This window comes from Rhinoderma darwinii, chromosome 6 (assembly GCF_050947455.1).
Source record: "Rhinoderma darwinii isolate aRhiDar2 chromosome 6, aRhiDar2.hap1, whole genome shotgun sequence".
Taxonomy (NCBI): Eukaryota; Metazoa; Chordata; class Amphibia; order Anura; family Rhinodermatidae; genus Rhinoderma; species Rhinoderma darwinii.
The window spans coordinates 145792919-145815871 of record NC_134692.1 but is presented as its reverse complement, the minus strand read 5'-3'; the positions used below and the strand labels follow the sequence as shown (position 1 = coordinate 145815871).

General features: G+C 47.5%; 2 protein-coding genes across 2 annotated transcripts in view; both read right to left on the bottom strand.

Annotated features, from left to right (window-relative positions):
* Nucleotides 1-10186, bottom strand: part of LOC142656702 (transmembrane protease serine 9-like) — a 38872-nt gene extending 28686 nt beyond the window's left edge. The window contains exons 1-2 of the mRNA XM_075831628.1: nucleotides 10126-10186; nucleotides 1443-1647 (exon numbers count right to left, since the gene is read on the bottom strand). Of these exons, the coding sequence (XP_075687743.1) occupies nucleotides 1443-1647; nucleotides 10126-10186 (266 nt within the window). The remainder of the gene's footprint in view (nucleotides 1-1442; nucleotides 1648-10125) is intronic.
* Nucleotides 10187-13384: 3198 nt separating this feature from the next.
* Nucleotides 13385-22953, bottom strand: part of LOC142656701 (transmembrane protease serine 9-like) — a 28892-nt gene continuing 19323 nt past the window's right edge. Inside the window, exons 6-9 of the mRNA XM_075831627.1 lie at nucleotides 15329-15590; nucleotides 14573-14844; nucleotides 13983-14152; nucleotides 13385-13615 (exon numbers count right to left, since the gene is read on the bottom strand). Of these exons, the coding sequence (XP_075687742.1) occupies nucleotides 13385-13615; nucleotides 13983-14152; nucleotides 14573-14844; nucleotides 15329-15590 (935 nt within the window). The remainder of the gene's footprint in view (nucleotides 13616-13982; nucleotides 14153-14572; nucleotides 14845-15328; nucleotides 15591-22953) is intronic.

Genomic DNA, 22953 nt, shown 5'->3' with positions numbered 1-22953 from the left:
GGTTTTTGTTCTCGGAGGTTACACATGGACTCACAGTAATAAAAAAATATTTATTAATGTTTATAAAGAGCCGGGAAATTCTGTGATCGCGTCCGTGGAATTGTGTCACTAACCAGAACAATGGCAGGAAATCTGAGGACAAAGCTGTAAATGGAGGCGAAGTTCTGCTGCAAAACTGGGAGGATCCTCATCATCAGCTGCCACCAGGGGGCTCCAGAGTAAAGTAACAATCTGGGGCCCCTGCTGGTTCATGTCCTCAGCCTCCACCAGCTGGAACAATAGGGGACAACACATTGGCCCCCAACCCCCCACCCGTCCCATCTCCCCCTCATGAATTTGCTAACATTGATGGGATTGTGGGTTGGGGGGTCCTGTGGAGGGTCCTGAGCAGCACGGGGGCTCAGTGGTTGCACGGGGGTCCTGGGTTTAACCCCATCCCAAGGGCAACATCCGCACGGAGTTTGTATGTTCTCCCCGTGTTTGTGTTTCCTCCCATCCCCTAAAAACATACAAATTGAGAATTTAGATTGTGAGCTCCAGTGGGGACCGTGAATGACGACAATGTCTGTACATCGCTGCGGAATACGGCAGCACTGTATAAACAACCGTTTACAGAGAAGGAAGATAAGGCAGGTCCGGAGCAACTTCACAACGAATACTCTATATACATCCAAAGCTGCATCCACAATTTCTACTTTTACATCGTATCTTATACTCCAGTCACATCCAAAGCTGCATCCACAATTTCTACTTTTACATCGTATCTTATACTCCAGTCACATCCAAAGCTGCATCCACAATTTTTACTGTTACATCGTATCTTATACTCCAGTCACATCCAAAGCTGCATCCACAATCCTGCTTCTTGCCTGCTCCTGAGGAGTGAGTGTCCTTTACATTAGTGGCAGAGACATGATGTGGTGCTGGGATACTGAGAATGAATAAATGGACATGAATCAGGTAAATTTATAGTGACGCCTCCGCTCCGCTTCATGTTCGTGACGTAATAACTGAAGAGGTGGCGTCCAATCACAGGAGGGAAATGCTCATCACACAATAGACCGACATGATCCAACCTCATAGTTATGTCTCCAGCTGCCACGTACGGGATTCCTGGACTGATGATAATCTACATGACATTACTGTGCAGAATATAAGTGCACCCCCCCATGCTGGGACAGGAGGGTCCTCGAACACCCCCTCCCAGTCCCTGTAGGAGACGCCAGAAGCCGGGGTCCCCCACCAGTTTTTTGCTGTTTTGTTTCGGGACATTTCAGAGGGGGAGGGGCTGAACAGGTTTACCCCGCCCACGAGGAACGAGGATGGGGGTAACCTGAGATGGACCCCCTGTCCGCCTCAGACGGAGTTGCAGCAACAACATTACTGTCAATACGGGAAAAGCATCTAAGAGCAGAACCGCTACATTTATGGGGTGTACTCACTTTTCAAAGCAGTGCGCAGCACTCAGCACCCAGTGTGAGGATATGAGGGACCCCCCACACATGTGACTTCCCAGGTAGTGCACGCTGACTTGCCATGGCCATTCTCCATCTACAGCGTCTGTCCCTCCAACTATCCTGGTCGTGACCACCGGGGAGCCGCATCCAGGAAGCTCAGACGTGGGGGTGACGGCCGACGGGCGACCAACTGCAAGAAGGCAAAGACAAATCCAGCCATGAGACGCCATTTATAAAGCGACCGGAAGCATCAGTCCTGCTCCGTCCTGGGGTGGGGGGGCCTTATATATCTGCGGGGCTGGAGGGTTTAGGGTGAGAGGTAACATCTCCCCTTCTCCTGCTGCCATGTCAGTCTTAACCCCCGGGAGACGCGGCCAATTAGATTTTTTCCATTTTCGTTTTTTCCTCCTCGCCTTCCAAAAGCCATAACCTCTTTGTTTTTTTGTCGCCACACGAGAGCTTGTTTTTGGCGGGACGAGTTGTATTTTTTCATGGAACCATTTATTGTACCACATAATGTAGTGGGAAGCTGAAAAAAGTTATTTGTGGGGTGAAATGGGAGAAAAACTGACTACGCCATATTTGGGGGGGTTTTGTTTTTACGGCGTCCATTAGGCGGTAAAAATGACATTCACCTCATTCTACAGGTCTATACGATTTCGGCGATACCAAATTTATATGTTTTATTTTATCACTGTTTAAAAAAAAAAATGGCCTAAAAAAAATTATGTTTTGTGCCGCCGTTTTCTGAGAGCCGTAACTTTTTTATTTTTCCGTCAATTTTTTCAGGGAAAAAATGTTTTTTTTAGCTTTTAATACTTTTTTTTTTGGAATATTATTTAACAGTTTTTTTCAACTTTTTTTTATTAGTCCCCCTAGGGGACTTGAACCAGCGATTATTGGATCACTTGCATGATATACTGCAATACTAATGTATTCTGACAGTCTCCTCTGAAGCCCGGCCGGAGGCAGAGCTTCAAAGGAGTACAAAGATGGCCGACCTGCAGCCTTTATTAGGCCCCCAGGCTGCCATGACAATCATTGTCACCGGCCGATCGCCTCACAGGGGGGTGCGATGGCGAGTTTGAGGTGGCACCCCCTTATTCTAACTATCGTGATTGACCGCAGCATTTAAGGTGTTAAACGGGCAGAATGAAAGTGATCTTTGACTCGGTCCATTGGAGTGAGGTGTCGGCTGGGGATGGAGCGCGCTCAGCCCGTGTGAAGCAGGAGCCTGGGGATGGCAGAGCTGTAGATCCTTCCTAAACATTGAGAGCTGCGGAGCATCGAATACACGGAGGAAACACAAATATAGTTACATATAGTTACATAGTTACATAGTACATAGTTACATAGTTAGTACGGCTGAAAAAAGACACATGTTCATCAAGTTCAACCAAGGGAAGGGAAAAGGGAAGGAAAAATTTCTACACATAGGAGCTAATATTTTTTTGTTCTAGGAAATTATCTAACCCTTTTTTAAAGCCATCTACTGTCCCTGCTGTGACCAGCTCCTGCGGTGTCTACTGTCCCTGCTGTGACGGCTCCTGCGATGTCTACTGTCCCTGCTGTGACGGCTCCTGCGGTGTCTACTGTCCCTGCTGTGACGGCTCTTGCGGTGTCTACTGTCCCTGCTGTGACGGCTCCTGCGGTGTCTCCTGTCCCTGCTGTGACGGCTCCTGCGGTGTCTCCTGTCCCTGCTGTGACGGCTCCTGCGGTGTCTACTGTCCCTGCTGTGACAGCTCCTGCGGTGTCTACTGTCCCTTCTGCGACCAGCTCCTGCGGTGTCTCCTGTCCCTGCTGTGACGGCTCCTGCGGTGTCTACTGTCCCTGCTGTGACGGCTCCTGCGGTGTCTCCTGTCCCTGCTGTGACGGCTCCTGCGGTGTCTACTGTCCCTGCTGTGACGGCTCCTGCGGTGTCTCCTGTCCCTGCTGCGACCAGCTCCTGCGGTGGCTATTCCATAGATTCACAGTTCTCACTGTAAAGAAGCCTTGTCGCCTCTGCAGCTTGAACCTTTTTTTCTCCAGACGGAGGGAGCGCCCCCTTGTTTTTTGAGGGAGTTTTACAAGGAACAGGATTTCACCATATTTTTTGTATGTGCCATTAATATATTTATATAAGTTAATCATGTCCCCCCTTAGTTGTCTTTTTTCAAGGCTAAATAGGTTTAATTCTTTCAATCTTTCCTCATAACTTAGATTCTCCATGCCCCTTATTAGCTTTGTTGCTCTTCTTTGTATTTTTCCTCCTTTCTATGAACTGGAGCCCAGAACTGAACTGCATATTCTAGATGAGGCCTCACTAATGCTTTGTAAAGTGGCATTATTACATCCCTGTCCCGCGAGTCCAGGCCTCTTTTAATACACGACAATATCCTGCTGGCCTTTGAAGCAGCTGATTGACACTGCATGCTGTTATTGAGTTTATGATTTACAAGAACACCCAGATCCTTCTCAACAAGTGACTCCACCAGTGTAGCGCCCCCTAGGACATATGATGCATGCAGATTATTACCCCCAGTGTAGCTCCCCCTAGGACATATGATGCTGCAGATTATTACTCCCAGTGTAGCGCCCCCTAGGACATATGATGCTGCAGGTTGTTGGTACCAAGATGCATAACTTTACATTTATCTACATTAAACTTCATTTGCCAAGTGGACGCCCAAACACTTAGTTTGTTTAAATCTGCCTGCAATTCATGAACATCTTCCATAGTCTGAACTATATTACATAGCTCGGTGTGATCTGCAAAAATAGAAATAGTGCTATTAATCCCATCCTCTATATCATTAATAAATAAGTTGAATAATAGTGGTCCCAGCACTGAACCCTGGGGTCACCACTTATAACCGGGGACCATTCAGAGTAGGAATCATTGACCACAACTCTCTGGATACGGTCCTTGAGCCAATTCTCAATCCAATTACAAACTATACTTTCTAAACCTATAGTCCTTAATTTACCCATTAGGCGTCTATGGGGGAGAGTGTCAAATGCCTTTGCAAAGTCCAAAAACACTAAATCCACAGCGGCCCCTCTGTCTAGGCTTCTGCTCACCTCTTCATAAAAACAGATTAGGTTAGTTTGACAACTTCTGTCCTTAGTAAAACCGTGCTGGCTGTCACTTATAATACTATTTATTGTCACATAATCCTGTATATAGTCCCTCAATAGCCCCTCAAACATTTTCCCCACGATGGATGTTAAGCTTACTGGTCTATAATTACCCGGCGAAGACCTAGAGCCCTTTTTGAAAATAGGCACCACATTTGCCCTGCGCCAGTCCCTTGGCACTATACCAGTCACTAGAGATTCTCTGAATATTATGAAAAGGGGGACAGAAATAACTGAACTAAGCTCTTTAAGAACTCTAGGGTGTAACCCATCTGGTCCCGGGGCCTTGTGTACATTTATTTTATTTTATTTAGCTTGGACCATCTCTACATTCATCCAATTCAGTATATCAACTGATATATTAACAGCACTGGCACCGGCTACATCAGCTCCTCAGCACTGGCACCGGCTGCATCAGCTCCTCAGCACTGGCACCGGCTACATCAGCTCCTCAGCACTGGCACCGGCTACATCAGCTCCTCAGCACTGGCACCGGCTACATCAGCTCCTCAGCACTGGCACCGGCCACATCAGCTCCTCAGCACTGGCACCGGCTACATCAGCTGCTCAGCACTGGCACCGGCTACATCAGCTCCTCAGCCCTGGCAGCGGCTACATCAGCTCCTCAGCACTGGCACTGGCTACATCAGCTGCTCCTTCTTCAGTTGTATATACAGAGCTAAAGAACCCATTTAGTAACTCTGCCTTCTCTTGATCCCCTGTGATCAACTCCCCATTAGCATTATCTAGGGGTCCTACATGTTCAGACCTTATAAAATAAACCTCGAATATCGTCATTGGGCGTCATCTACTGCTCAGGGGCCCCAAGGGCCGGGGGTCAGATAAACATGGACCTGCCTATGGCCTCCAAGTGATGAGAAATCAGATCCATCCCTTACTAAGCCTCTCCTAACATCGAACCAGCGGCATTCTCACAATCCTCCACAAGGTGTCGCTGTGTCCACCGCCCTACAAGTCACCGGCAGCAACATTGTAACGACAAACACCTCCAGTAACAGTCTGGACACCAGGACATTCTCTGCCCGCTCCGAGTGGCCAGTGAGGTGTCAGTCTATGGAGCACGTACAGATGTAGCGATCTCTAACGTTATCACACTGCAACAAGTGATCAGTCAAGATCAGGATCGCTGCATCTCCACATCCTACTCTAATATCTGCCCCAAACCAGAGACGTCTTATCTTCACATAACAGAGCGTGTAAAATCAAGCTGTGCCACAAGGAGGCACTGTGATGGAGACAATCAGGATTTTATTACATCCAGACCACAGTATTCTATTAAAACGGTTGTCTGGGATTTTCATTTTTTCTTTCAGAACAGCACCCCATCTGTGCCCAGGCTGTGACTGGTATTGCAGCTTCCACGAAAGGGTTACCAGAACATAAGCTGATGTGGTGCAGATTCTGGAGAAAAAGGCGATAATTTATTCTAATCCGAGACAACCCCTTAAAGGAAGAGGTCACCAACCTGCGGCTGTTGCTGAACTAGAACTCCCAGGATGCTCAGACAGCCAATCAATGTCCACCCTTCAATACCATTTTGCTTTTTTTTTAAATATCTTCAGAATTCTGTGCTGGTTAATTTTTTAATATATCTTTATAGTCACAGTTCTGTTTTTTTTGATACTCCAAATCTCCTGCATAACTACAGCTACATGATAACATTCTCCCTGCAGCCACCACTAGGGGGAGCTCATTACATACAGATATATACAGCTCCATAGAGTTACATGATAACATTCTGCTGCCTGCAGCCACCACTAGGGGGAGCTCACTAAATATAGATATATACAGCTCCCATAGAGTTACATGATAATCTACTGCCTGCAGCCACCACTAGGGGGAGCTCACTACATACAGATATATACAGCTCCCATAGAGTTACATGATAACATTCTGCTGCCTGCAGCCACCACTAGGGGGAGCTCACTAAATATAGATATATACAGCTCCCATAGAGTTACATGATAATCTACTGCCTGCAGTCACCACTAGGGGGCTCTCACTGCATACAGATGTATACAGCTCCCATAGAGTTACATGATAACATTCTGCTGCCTGCAGCCACCACTAGGGGAGCTCACTACATACAGATGTATACAGCTCCCATAGAGTTACATGATAACATTCTCCCTGCAGCCACCACTAGGGGGAGCTCATTACATACAGATATATACAGCTCCATAGAGTTACATGATAACATTCTGCTGCCTGCAGCCACCACTAGGGGGAGCTCACTAAATATAGATATATACAGCTCCCATAGAGTTACATGATAATCTACTGCCTGCAGCCACCACTAGGGGGAGCTCACTACATACAGATATATACAGCTCCCATAGAGTTACATGATAACATTCTGCTGCCTGCAGCCACCACTAGGGGGAGCTCACTAAATATAGATATATACAGCTCCCATAGAGTTACATGATAATCTACTGCCTGCAGTCACCACTAGGGGGCTCTCACTGCATACAGATGTATACAGCTCCCATAGAGTTACATGATAACATTCTGCTGCCTGCAGCCACCACTAGGGGAGCTCACTACATACAGATATATACAGCTCCCATAGAGTTACTTGATAACATTCTGCTGCCTGCAGTCACCACTAGGGGGAGCTCACTACATACAGATATATACAGCTCCCATAGACTTACATGATAATCTGCTTCCTGCAGTCACCACTAGGCGGCGCTAACTATATACATTATAGTTAATAACACAGTATGCAGTGAGCTTCCCCTAGTGGTGACTGCAAATAGACAGAATGTCAGGTCTGTCTAGGTCTATGCAGAGGGTTTGGAACTCTGTATCAGAAAAACGGAGCTCAGTCCGCTATAAAGATATATTAGGAATTGGAACAGCACAACATTTTGGACCTAAGAACAATACGATAAAAGATGGAGCTTCACTTGGACGCAGATCTCGCCTGATTTTCTCCAGACCGGTTCATACATGATGATGCTTCGCTGGTGTAAGGTCAGTTTTCTGTATTTTGGCTTATACGTCGTCATGTATCATGGTGGGGGGAGCGGACTACACGGCTAATAGACGACCAGTCATGTATCATGGTGGGGGGAGCGGACTACACGGCTAATAGATGACCAGTCATGTATCATGGTGGGGGGAGCGGACTACACGGCTAATAGATGACCAGTCATGTATCATGGTGGGGGGAGCGGACTACACGGCTAATAGACGACCAGTCATGTATCATGGCGGGGGGAGCGGACTACGCGGCTAATAGACGACCAGTCATGTATCATGGTGGGGGGAGCGGACTACACGGCTAATAGACGACCAGTCATGTATCATGGTGGGGGAGCGGACTACACGGCTAATAGATGACCAGTCATGTATCATGGTGGGGGGAGCGGACTACACGGCTAATAGACGACCAGTCATGTATCATGGTGGGGGAGCGGACTACACGGCTAATAGATGACCAGTCATGTATCATGGTGGGGGGAGCGGACTACACGGCTAATAGACGACCAGTCATGTATCATGGTGGGGGGAGCGGACTACACGGCTAATAGACAACCAGTCATGTATCATGGTGGGGGGAGCGGACTACACGGCTAATAGACGACCAGTCATTTATCATGGTGGGGGGAGCGGACTACACGGCTAATAGACAACCAGTCATGTATCATGGCGGGGGGAGCGGACTACACGGCTAATAGACGACCAGTCATGTATCATGGCGGGGGGAGCGGACTACACGGCTAATAGACGACCAGTCATGTATCATGGTGGGGGGAGCGGACTACACGGCTAATAGACGACCAGTCATTTATCATGGTGGGGGAGCGGACTACACGGCTATTAGACAACCAGTCATGTATCATGGCGGGGGGAGCGGACTACACGGCTAATAGATGACCAGTCATGTATCATGGTGGGGGGAGCGGACTACACGGCTAATAGACAACCAGTCATGTATCATGGTGGGGGGAGCGGACTACACGGCTATTAGACGACCAGTCATGTATCATGGTGGGGGAGCGGACTACACGGCTAATAGACAACCAGTCATGTATCATGGTGGGGGGAGCGGGCTACACGGCTAATAGACGACCAGTCATTTATCATGGCGGGGGGAGCGGACTACACGGCTAATAGACGACCAGTCATGTATCATGGTGGGGGGAGCGGACTACACGGCTAATAGACGACCAGTCATTTATCATGGTGGGGGGAGCGGACTACACGGCTAATAGACGACCAGTCATGTATCATGGTGGGGGGAGCGGACTACACGGCTAATAGACAACCAGTCATGTATCATGGTGGGGGGAGCGGACTACACGGCTAATAGACAACCAGTCATGTATCATGGTGGGGGGAGCGGACTACACGGCTAATAGACAACCAGTCATTTATCATGGTGGGGGGAGCGGACTACACGGCTAATAGACAACCAGTCATGTATCATGGTGGGGGGAGCGGACTACACGGCTAATAGACAACCAGTCATGTATCATGGTGGGGGGAGCGGGCTACACGGCTAATAGACGACCAGTCATTTATCATGGCGGGGGGAGCGGACTACACGGCTAATAGACGACCAGTCATGTATCATGGTGGGGGGAGCGGACTACACGGCTAATAGACAACCAGTCATGTATCATGGTGGGGGGAGCGGGCTACACGGCTAATAGACGACCAGTCATTTATCATGGCGGGGGGAGCGGACTACACGGCTAATAGACGACCAGTCATGTATCATGGTGGGGGGAGCGGACTACACGGCTAATAGACAACCAGTCATGTATCATGGTGGGGGGAGCGGACTACACGGCTAATAGACGACCAGTCATGTATCATGGTGGGGGAGCGGACTACACGGCTAATAGACAACCAGTCATGTATCATGGTGGGGGGAGCGGACTACACGGCTAATAGACGACCAGTCATTTATCATGGTGGGGGGAGCGGACTACACGGCTAATAGACAACCAGTCATGTATCATGGTGGGGGGAGCGGACTACACGGCTATTAGACGACCAGTCATGTATCATGGTGGGGGGAGCGGACTACACGGCTAATAGACAACCAGTCATGTATCATGGCGGGGGGAGCGGACTACACGGCTATTAGACGACCAGTCATGTATCATGGTGGGGGGAGCGGACTACACGGCTATTAGACGACCAGTCATGTATCATGGTGGGGGGAGCGGACTACACGGCTAATAGACGACCAGTCATGTATCATGGCGGGGGGAGCGGGCTACATGGCTAATAGACGACCAGTCATGTATCATGGTGGGGGGAGCGGACTACACGGCTAATAGACGACCAGTCATTAAGTCAATACCCCCAAGAACATTTCAGACCATATCTATAGGTATCTGCCTATGGTGCCCACAGGAAGATGATCATTGATAATCTGGAGGCCCGGCCGGCACCATATGGCGTGACCCATGGATATTTGTGGCCACCTCTTTCCTACATCCAGGCCGGGTTAATATCTGGAGAATCGGGGGGACTATACATAGAGGAACATGAAGTAGACTGAACATACCGGCGTCCATCAGAACGATCACCGCTAGGACCCCCATATGTGAGAGGAAGGAGCCGCCCATCGTCAGGTAGAGCGCTGCCGTCTCCGATCTGTAACGTTCCTGGTGTTTCCTTCTTCCTCAGATTAAAGCTTTTATACCTCGAGCTTCAGGTTTCATCCCCTATAAGAATCTCAGCCCCACACAAAGTGACGGAACACCTGACACTGCGAAGCAACACAATATGGGGTGGTAAAACCTCAAGCTGCACTAAACATTAACCCCATAAAAGCCTCCACCCAGCTCTACAAGACGACTCGTGTGGAAGAGCGGCCAATCACATCATAGGAGGACATACGGAGGCCGCAATGATTGTACTCAAACCCATGACCCTGGTGCCAACTACAGCGCTGCCCGGTGCACCCAAGAGATCTGCCATTAGTGTCCGGTCATTCACGTAGCTACTAGAATATAAGATCCCACGGGACGAGGAACGATAGGACATCGCCACGTTCAGTGGATCCAGTACAGGAGGGTCTTAGCGTTGGGCGACGTTCACACTGTTACATTGATCAGGAATAGTTTTTATTCCTTCCATGGATGGGATCGGTAGATCTCATTTCCAGTGTCCGCGCCGCTCTGGAGAACATGGGGCTTCGTGGAGCCCTTTACGTACAGCGCGGTCATATTCACGCAGGTTTCCACAGAACTTTTGTTTCGTCAATAATAGGGACTGGTCCGACTGGTTCTCTCCGATGGACTTTCCCGTGAAATATAGAAACTTGAAGATAATAAAGTAACGAGGTTGGCACACAAAGGCGGGCGGGACGCGGCGGCTCGATGGACTTCGCACCAGTTTTACTTCATTGTTTCGTATCTTCTGGACGGTTTCCCAGATACTCGATACGAAGTGTCAGACACAAGAGACTCGCTGCAAACCTACAGATCACGTGGAGGCGCCAACTGAAGATTCCTGGAGGACCGGCACATGGGGACGACGCGCTAAAACCGCTCCGACGTCGCAGCTCATGTCGGGGGTTGTTCTCGATGTTCCCCACACAGAAGGTTTTACATCGTCAAATCTACCAACAAATTATGGTTCAGGAGCTGAACCCCTATAGGAGCTGTACGGACCGCAGCTTCCCCCGGTCACCTATGGAACAGAGGAAAAATAAGACCTTCCAAAAACGTGATGAATTCCGGAGCTTCTGTTATTTTTCCCTCTAAGGCCTTGTTCACACAGAGTTTTGTAGGCAAAAAATTCGGCCTCAAAATTTTGTCTCTATTTTTTGAAGCAGATTTTGATCTGCCTGCACGCTGCTTGCCGTGTTTTTTGCCCACGACCATTGAGCGCCACGGGCAAGAAACGCAGCGAAAAACACTTTCTCTGCCTCCTGTTGATGTCAATAGGAGGTCAGAGACGTAAACGCCCGAAGATGGGGCATGTTGCTTCTTTTTCCTGCGAGCCGGTTTTACCGTTTGCGGGAAAAAGCTCCTCCGCCTCCCATTGAAATCAATGGGAGGCGTTTTCAGTCATTTTTTTTGGCGCATTTTCCGACGTAGTTTCCGCGTAAAAAAAACAAAAAAACACCTCAGTGTGAACACAATAAAAAACGTCTGAAAATACAGGGTTTCAAGGGAAAACAGCTCCTGATATTCAGCCGTTTTTTTAGCAACTCGCGTTTTTCGCTGCGTTTTTTTATGGCCGTTTTTGGAGCGGTTTTTCTGTTGAGTCAATTTTAAACGTCTCCAAAAAAAGTCTCAAGAAGTGACATGCAGTTCTTTTTCGCTGGCGATTTTTTACGCGGCTCTTTTTCAAAACTGCCGCGTAAAAAAACGCCCCGTTGGAACAGAACGCAGTTTTCCCATTGAAATCAATGGGCGGATGTTTAGAGGCGTTCTGCTTCCTATTTTTTGTCCGTTTTTGCCCCGAAAATAAGCCGCGTGAACTTACCCTAAGGCCGGATTCACACGAGCCTGTGCGTTTTGCGCGCGCAAATTGTCCATAAAAGCTCCGTGTGTCACCACCATATGATGCGTGAGTTTCGCGCAGCCGCCATCATTATGCCACTCTGTTTGTATGTTTGTAGCACGTGGCGCTTTTCTGTTTTCATTCATAGTTTTGACTGCTATAGCGCGAATCACGCGCGTCACAAGGAAGTGTGTCCGTGTCTTGACGTCAATGGGTGCGTGATGCGTGAAAAACGGCCAAATATAGGACATGTCGGGAGTTTTACGCTGCGTGAAAATCACGGACAATCTGAACGGCCCCATTGACTAACATAGGTCCATCCGAGGCGCTTAAAAATCACACATGTAGCACGGACGTGTTACACATTCGTCTGAATAAGCCCTAATTCTGATGTCTATTATGGATTTACACATAGAACGATTCCAGCGGGGGCCAGTGAGACGCTCATGATCCAGCCAATAGGACATCACAGACCAGCTTTCATATCCTACGTGAGCTTTATGTCTTTGTTAATATATACAGAGCACACGCCGGACAGAAAAAGAAAAAAAGTTGAAGGGGATGTCCAGGAACGGATTGACATGGTCACTTTCTTCCAGAAGCAGCGCCACACTCGTCCATGGGTGGTTTCTGGTATTGCATCTTAGCTCTATTGAAGTGAATGAGGATAAGCTGCAATACCAGACACAACCTGTGGACCGAGGTGGTGCTGTTTTTGGAAGGCAGTAGCAAGGTTATTTCTACTACTGGACATCCCCTTTACTCCACGTTTGACAGACGTGACCGAGGAGCCTCGATGCAGCACACATAGTTCTATAGAAAGAATAAAGTCATTATATAAAAAGAATTTATTGATCATAAAAGTCACAATTATCATTCTTCTAAACACCTTCAATTACTGAAATGAGGTCGAACCGGTCAGAAGCCATAAAAAGTTCTTAGGATGCCTAAAAATGGATCCAATCTATGGACATTTCATCCGAGTTGTGCTGCAGAAGACGGATGGTCTGACACGTGGTGGACGTGGACGTGGACGTGGACCTTCTGAAACATTCGAGGAGGAGGAGGTAGTGATGCGTTGGCCATAGGGTCATTACATTGTCCAGAATTACATGGCAGGTGCTAAGAAATGGGCATCAGAGGCGGCATCTCAGACCTAATTTCATAAGCTTCGTCCTGGCGTCACCAGGTCCAACAACTCCACCAATGTAATCTCGGTCGTCACCAAGTCTGACAGTCAACGTTCAATCCCAAGAGTGATTACGATTAGAATCCCATTTCTTGGCTTGTGCGGAGTTTCGCACTAATCCTCAAGTGTGCAGCACTAGAGAGACGATCAATAGTAACGCCGACAGAGCGAACACCGAGGAGGAGGACGAGGAACGCGTGGCGCCGTACGAGTAGATCCAGTTGTAGTAATCCGGGACATCGGTATAAACTCCCGGCCGGTTTGGCAAGGCGCAGTCCTCTCCCCAGCTCACGATGCCGGCTTGATACCAAACCCCATTGATTTTACAGACCAGGGGTCCCCCGGAGTCACCCTGCAAAAATAATGATAGTCCAGATAAAGGACATGATTTAGAGAATGGTTAGAACATATTCTACAATTGTCGGGGATATAGGGTCACAGTAACGCGGAGGTTACCCAAAGCTAGTAGAAAACACACAGAACGTCCGCACGTCCCCCAGAATTACATCATAAGCCCCGTTATCCACACACCAGACAGATCCAGAAGGTCTAATAGGTCATTACGGAACCATCCCAGGAGAAAGACCCCAGTGGTGAGTGATGGCCTCAAAGTCACCTCAAAATGGGTCTGTCTTCTGCTGGAACATTGGGCCCCCACCCTGGTACCCTGGGGGGCCAGTCTAACCCTGCTTACAGAGATGGGTGGAGAAGTCACCCACCTGGCAGGAGTCTTTCTGTCCAGCCTTGTATCCTGCACAGATCTGGTCACTTGGAACGATCACTTGGCCGGCATTAACGCTGGAGCCGATGTGGTACATCTGATCGCAGGCACTCGTGCTGATAAGGGGCACCATGACCTGCTGGAGGGTTTGTGGGTATGGAAGGGTCACTGCAGAGAAGAAAATCAAAGATGGCGGTCATCCGGGACAGAACATGGTAACAGTGACCTAGGACTAGAGTCGTGAAATATTGAGATTCCACCTAAAAGCCCAATGCTGCCTGCGAGAGTTTCTTATTTTATGGGGAATGTAGTTCTGTCAGGTCCTCGGGAACAGTATCACACATGATAAGCTTAGATACACTGGGCTATGATGGGGGATGTAGTGCCGTCTGGTCCTCGGGGACAGTATTCCTTATGATAAGCTTAGATACACTGGGCTATGATGGGGGATGTAGTGCCGTCTGGTCCTCGGGGACAGTATTCCTTATGATAAGCTTAGATACACTGGGCTATGATGGGGGATGTAGTCCTGTCTGGTTCTCGGGGACAGTAGAATGAACGATTGCTGCACCTCCTGAGTTTTCTTACCGTCAGATCCGGTATTGCCCCATCCAGTAACCCAGCAGTTGGTGCCATCGGAGAAGGTCATAGAGGACGTTGGGACACACACTGGAATGATGTACTCAGTATAAGTAATAGGACTAGACAGTTCCATCAGGGCGATGTCTCCCGGGCTGCCAGCTCCGCTGTACAGGGGGTTCACAATAATACTTTGTACATTGGACACAACCTGGTGAGAACTGGTGATTCGCAGCTGGTACTCGCCAAGGACAACGGTGTAGTAGGAGGGATCTTTAGACCTAAGGAGTGAAACCAAACACCATTATACAACGACCAGGAGCATCTTCACCTTCCACTAATTTATTCATATAGCAGCGAGAAGCCGGAGGTTATTCTGGGACCCTGGGCTGGAACTAATGACATCATCACGTCTGCCCAGTGACGTCACCATACGGCACATTAAGCAACAGACCATCTCTGTATTAGGAGGGAGGAAAGTAGTGACCACCACGGAAAGCTCCAGAAATGGATTCATGGCAGGGACCTCTAGTCTGACCACTAAGTCCATACAATTACCAACCCTCTACACTAGGAGATCTAGATCCCACATACCACGAAGACAAAGGAGCAAACACTTTGGTGGCTCCGAGCCATGGTTGTCGTTTCGCCACCTCCTCACAAGGGCCATAGTTTGCTCCGCTACGTGTCCAGCTATTCCAACAAGGACATGGGTTGTCAGTCTGGTCGGCCAATTCAGGCTGGGAAATCTAAAGGTCAACTTACATTGAAAAGCAATGTGCGGCAGTGAGCACCCACTGGTTGGAGATCAGGGACCCGCCGCAGATGTGGGACCCTAGGAACCGCAGACTGATTTGCCACGGCCATGCTCCTTCATTTGCATTTGTGCCACCAACAATCCGGCTGCCGATCACTGGGTTCCCACACGCTGATTGGGCGTCAGCGGTGACGTTGGAGATGACTGGACTGGTGTAGACTGGAAACAGAGAAATGACAATTATTAAACAGGATTCAAAGTCTAGTTTTACTTGGCGACATTAAAAAGTTCAAATATCTAAAATTTCCAGCTATTTCAGCCATTTATTCACTGGACATTTGACATTATTTGGCCCGGAGGATTCTCCATCCCCTCAGCGGACATCTCGACCCAAGACTACGACGCAAAGCACCAAAGCCAAACCTCTCAGACTGGACGGCTCCTCCACCCGACCTCGTAGATTTCCTTAAGGCTTTATTCAGACGAACGGGTGTGAAAACCGCCATAAAATACGGCCATTTTTCACCCGTACAGGACCAGTTTTCACGGATCCCTCAGAGTTGAGTCTATTGAAGGATCGGTGGAAACGTCCTATTTTTGTCCATGTCCATCTGCTGTCCGGGAACAATCGGAGGACCCCACTGAAATTAGTCGGCCAATCCCACCAAGACAGTGTCCTCTAATGTGTATGGGCACTTTAAGTTCCCATGTTGTCGAGTCACCTACAGAACGACCCCTCCCCCGGGCTCCATGTTGTGTCTGTTCTACAGATAAGATAGTAACGCTCCACCGCCGCTCCACCTCATATAGGGATCAGGTCACGACCGGCGTCCTGCAGCGCCATCAAGTGTCAGGGTACGTTCACACTCTTAATAAAAATGTCTGAAAAATACGGAGCTTCAAGGAAAAACCGCTCCTGATTTTCAGCCATTTTTTTAATCAAACTCGCGTTTTTCATGGCCGTTTTTGGAGCCGTTTTTCTATAGAGTCAATGAAAAACGGCTCAAGAAGTGACATGCACTGCTTTTTTGCGGGCATTTTTTATGTGCCGTTTTTGGAAAATGGGACAGATGCCGTATTTCCCATTAAAATCAATGGCCAGATGTTTGGGGGTTTTCCGCTTCCGATTTTTCAGACGTTTTTTGGGACGTTTCTGGCAAAAATGGCAGAAAATAGCCGGTGTGCACAGAGCTTTACAGTTTGATAAAAATGGTGCAAATAAAGTGAAAGGTAATTATCAAGGAACGAGCGCGACTAACAGGACCAGCATTCAGGGGGATGTTCCCTCGCAGGGTTTTCAGACGTAATTCGGGCATTTTATGAAAAATAAGTGCCTGTCACTTCTTGGGCCGTTTTTCATTGACTGCAATGAAAAACAGCTCCAATAACGGCCATAAAATACGCCACGAAAAACGCGGGTTGTTAAAAAAAAGTCTGAAAATCAGGAGCTGCGTATTTTCAGACGTCTTTGGTCACTGCGTGTGAACATGCCCCAACAGACTCTGCAGCTCCGAGCTCTTTAATTAGTTGTGGGCGGAGCCATGTGGTGGTAATGGTGACGTCATCACACGCACATTCCCAATTCTCCCACCCGTCAGACATTTACATAAGAATTTGTGGAGTTTCCTCAGTCTTTGTAGGTAAATAAATGTCCTCCGAAACCTAAAGATCCACGAGCCGTAAAGATTCCCAACAGTGAAACCCAAATCTGGCACCTGATAATCCGGAAAGTAAATCTGATAATCCGGAAAGTAAATCTGATAATCCGGAAGGAAAGTCTGATAACCCGGAATGTCTGATAACCCGGAATGTCTGATAATCTGGAAAGTAAATCTGATAACCCGGCACGTCTGATAACCCGGGCACGTCTGATAACCCGGGCACGTCTGATAACCCGGGCACGTCTGATAACCCGGGCACGTCTGATAACCCGGGCACGTCTGATAACCCGGGCACGTCTGATAATCCGGAAAGTCTGATAACCCGGAAAGTCTGATAATCCGGCACAGAACTACAGCAGAACGTAGAATTCCCAAGGCCAAGGATATTGGTGTCTAGAAAAGGCCGACAACTAATAAGGCCACCATTACAGCTCCGACATGAACGGTCACCCAGCTTTCCCAGAGATCAGAATGTCACGTCTGCCTAGTTAACCAACGATATAAGAGCAGGTGAGGTCCTGCCCGGCGCGTCTCAGCCCCCATCACTGTATAGCGAGGCCGATTATTCAGGCCCCTAGGAAAGCTGGGTGACACTCGTAGTGGGAGCTATAATGGCGGCCATATTGGTTGTAACCCAGCTTTCCCAGAAAGGGATATCACCAAGAAATGGCGGACTAGAATTTATCAACCTGACAGAGCGGGGGAGGGGATTCTCCTCATTGTGGTCTATGAGGTCAGTGAGTGAATGCAGCACACACCCCACAAGCTGCAGCCGGAGGGGCTTTATTCCAGGTCATTCACGTTCTGCATTCTTCTTGGACATGTTGGGAAAAGTTTCTCTGCAGAAGATAAATCTCCGAGACGTGAAAGTGCGAATCACAGAAGATCTGGGGGGTCTCGAGAAATAAGGGGAACGTCTCGGGGTCTGTAAGTGCAAATCACAGAAGATCTGGGGGGTCTCGGGCAATAAGGGGAACGTCTCGGGGTCTGTAAGTGCAAATCACAGAAGATCTGGGGGGGGTCTCGTACAATAAGGGGAACGTCTCGGAGTCTGAGGGGCCGCCGGACTTCTACAACCTAAAAATCAAGACGTTCTAGAGAAAACTGGGTGACAACGGGGGCCACCACCACAGCCCCCCCAGGGTAGTCCCCCCGCGTGTCATAGTCATGTGACGATGCAGCCACACGCGACATTTCAGTCCAGGACGAGAACGCGCTCCGGATTATCCCAACATTAATCCCGTAAATATAAACAAGTCCAAGGGGCGTGGCCAAATAATCGCAGGATTACAATGTATCTCATCACAGCCGGTATTGACACACGACATATTATAACACGTGTTCCTGCCTGCGCCATTTTCTGTACAATAGTAACAAAAACGACCGCGTTGCCCCATGACCCCCACAGTAGATCGGGGCTCTACATGCGCCCAGTTATTTCACATTAAACTTCTTCCCCCCATTCTGTGCACAATTAGTGATGAGAAAATTGATCCAATCGATTACAGTTTCGCCATTTCGTGCTCAGATTCGCCTTCCGACGCAGTAGAGCAGGACGGCTGTTCACGTGATCGGATTTTGGGGCTCGGTCAGTGATCGGTTCTCAGCAGCGGCCACTTACCGGAGAGCAGCAGGAGGCCGGCGAGGCACCGGACGCCGGTCATGGCCGCTGGGTGTTGTCGCGTCGCACCTGGTGGGGGAAGTTCTTATTAAACGTCCTGTGGACCGATCCCGTGCCGGCGTTGTGGAGTCTTCCTCTCATTAACCTGCCGCGTCACTGGAGCCCTCACCTGAGCTCAGAATGTGACCAGACCTGTTCCCGGGGAAATGCTCTTGTTCTGACAACTACTGAGCGGACGCGGCCGCCATCGTCACGCGCTGCATATAAAGGTTTACAAATCATATGAACAGTTCAGGTGCCCAAAGACTCCAGTTATAGCCGGATCCTGCTCCGCCCTACTCCAATCACACACAAATCAGCTTTCTCATATCAAGTGTCCCGTAGAAGCGTTGTGTCGGGGATCCGGGTAACGCTGCGGTTGTCAGTGCGGCTTTTAATGCTCCGTTTTTTACTGCAGGTAAATTGCGCGCGGCAATAACGACTCCTCCAAATGCTCCTTATCACTTGGTTTATTTTTTTCTTTCTTTTTGGTTTATTTATTTATTTTCTTATTTTTTTCTTATTTTTGTTGTTTTTTTTTTCACTATTTTTCAATATTTTGTTCTTGTTTTTACCATTTTTGATGATCTCTTTTTCCCGTAATCATCAATGCGCTGTCCGGAGACTTCATTTATTTATTTTAATACGTTTATTGTAAAAAATAACAGAATAAGTAAGTGACCCCCTCTGCTCGTCTCCGCCATTCGATTTCCTTGGAATATCATTCGCAGGTCAGGCCGGTTTCACATCATCACCTTTTATTTTCTGCAACACCCGAGCCCCAACTGAACCGAACCCACGGATTATAGAAACCACTGGTGCCCCCACGCGGTGAGGGTGGGGGGTCTGGGTGTTGTGGCCGCGATGTGGAAGCGAAATTGCAAGCACATTACAGCTGTGGGAATCCAGTCCCAGGATCTATTCACACAGTGCGGTCAAATTGCGATTTATTGCTACGATTATTGAAAATATCGCAGCAAAATGTCACCGTTTTGCCACAATTTTACCGTGTGAATAGAACCCTAGAGTCCTGATTTTCATTGCAGTTTTTTGGGGACAGATTTTTGAGCCAAACCAGAGACAAGAGGCACGAAACATGAGGCACGAGACACGAGATACGAGGCACAAGGCATGAGACACGAGGCATGAGACACGAGGCACGACACACGAGACACGAGGCACGAGACAAGAGGCACGAGACACGAGATACGAGACAAGAGGCACGAAACACGAGGCACGAGATATGAGGCACGAGGCACGAGACACGAGGCACGAGACATGAGACAAGAGGCAAGAAACACGAGGCACGAGACAAGAGGCACGAAACACGAGACACGAAACACGAGACACGAGACACGAGACACGAGATACGAGACATGAGGCACGAGACACGAGACAAGAGGCACAAGACACGAGGCATAAACAAGAGGTACGAAACACGAGGCACGAGACAAGAGGCACGAAACACGAGACACGAGGCACGAGACACGAGATACGAGGCACAAGGCATGAGACACGAGACACGAGGCACGAGAGATGAGACACGAGGCACGAAACACGAGACACGAGGCACGAGACACGAGATACGAGGCACAAGGCATGAGACACGAGACACGAGGCACGAGAGACGAGACACGAGGCACGAAACACGAGACAAGAGGCACGAGACACGAGATACGAAACAAGAGGCACGAAACACGAGGCACGAGACACGGGACATGAGGCACGAGACACGAGACGAGACAAGAGGCACGAGACATGAGACACAAGACGAGACAAGAGGCACGAAACACGAGGCACGAGATACGAGACAAGAGGCACGAAACACGAGACACGAGACACGAGATACGAGGCACAAGGCATGAGACAGGAATTACGAGATACGAGGCACGAGACACGATACATGAAACTCCTCTTCCCTTCTTATAATTTTTGGATTTGGGCTGTATTCACACATGACGTTTGGATGCAGTTTTTGGTGCGGTTGTTTTTAGCTAAAGCCAGAAGTGGATCCAAAAAGAAGGAAAAGACAAACTGATATTTCTCTTCTGCTTTGTATCTGAACACCACAATCTGCACGTGGTACTTCCTGCCGATGTGAACCACTAGAGGGTCCCGGGGAGATCTGCGTTCCGTTCAGTAGAACCGTGGGGGGGGGGGTCCGGGGATTGCAGTCGCAATACAGAGGCGAACCTGCGGCCACGTTACATCGGCCTGACACTGACGGATCGACTCTGACCACCAGATAGATTAACTCTTCGGCTGTGTTCACATGGAGCGGTTTTACTGCATTTTTTTTAATGGGAATTACAAAAATATTTTCCAGTCCTTTTTACAAAAAAAAATTAAAAAAATTTAAAAAAAAGTGGGAAAAGTTTCAGACGATCATCAAAAAAGGATTTAGGAAACGCTTTACATCAGGGGAAATGAATTGGCTGCGGAGGGTTTTGGGATGTTATAAAGTAGACGCAGATTTTTAGACCGCGCACGCCCAGAGCACGCCCGTCTGAGGTCTCCTATATAACATGAGGGCCACGCGGGACCTCGCTATAGGGTCAGACACTACAGAAGCCGTGAAGCAGCAGCCGGGGCAGGAAAGCGTTGAGATTGCATCAATATCGTGCGCTGATGGGAAACGTTCCTATCGTGACGCTGCCGTTCTGATTCCCTTTATTACGGATTTCCATTCAGCCGCCATTGCCTTATTTTCTGGGAATATTAATATTCTAGTTCGGTTCTTCTTGTGGTAGAATTCTCTGCATCACATCGCAGCCACGTAGAGAATGGCGCAGCCACGTAGAGAATGGCGCAGCCACGTAGAGAATGGCGCAGCCACGTACTGAGGGCAGAATGTAGTGATACAATAACGACCCATCATCTGGAGCGCCAGCCCGTCCTGACACTGACCTCACAGGAGCAGCGCGACCGGCAACTGGCAGCTTTACTGTCCGCTTACATGTCAGAGCCAGCAGCCGGCGACAGAACTTCTGTAAATGTTCTAAATCCCTAGAAAATTATCTATAAGGTCCCTAAAGTGACATCAACACCTCACACTGCACAGAACCGAACCAGCCGCACTATCTATCTATCTATCTATCTATCTATCTATCTATCTATCTATCTATCTATCTATCTATCTATCTATCTCATATCTATCTATCTATCTATCTATCTATCTATCTATCTATCTATCTATCTATCTCATATCTATCTATCTATCTATCTATCTATCTATCTATCTATCTATTATCTATCTATCTATCTATCTATCTATCTATCTATCTATCTATCTATCTATCTATCTATCTATCTATCTATCTATCATCTATCTCATATCTATCTATCTATCTCTCTCTCTATCTATCTATCTATCTATCTATCTATCTATCTATCTATCTATCTATCTATCTATCTATCTATCTCATATCTATCTATCTATCTATCTATCTATCTATCTATCTATCTATCTATCTATCTATCTATCTATCTATCTATCTATCTATCTATCTATCTCATATCTATCTATCTATCTATCTATCTATCTATCTATCTATCTATCTATCTATCTATCATCTATCTATCTATCTATCTATCTATCTATCTATCTATCTATCTATCTATCTATCTATCTATCTATCTATCTATCTCATATCTATCTATCTATCTATCTATCTATCTATCTATCTATCTATCTATCTATCTATCTATCTATCTATCTATCTATCTATCTATCTATCTATCTATATCTATCTCATATCTATCTATCTATCTATCTATCTCTCTCTCTATCTATCATCTATCTATCTATCTATCTATCTATCTATCTATCTATCTATCTATCTATCTATCTATCTATCTATCTATCTATCTCTCTCTATCATCTATCTATCTATCTATCTATCTATCTATCTATCTATCTATCTATCTATCTATCTATCTATCTATCTATCTATCTATCTATGTATCTCATATCTATCTATCTATCATCTATCTATCTATCTATCTATCTATCTATCTATCTATCTATCTATCTATCTATCTATCTATCTATCTATCTATCTATCTATCTATCTATCTATCTATCTATCTCTTCTATCTATCTATCTATCTCATATCTATCTATCTATCTATCTATCTATCTATCTATCTATCTATCTATCTATCTATCTATCTATCTCATATCTATCTATCTATCTATCTATCTATCTCATATCTATCTATCTATCTATCTATCTATCTATCTATCTATCTATCTATCTATCTATCTATCTATCTCATATCTATCTATCTCATATCTATCTATCCATCTTTC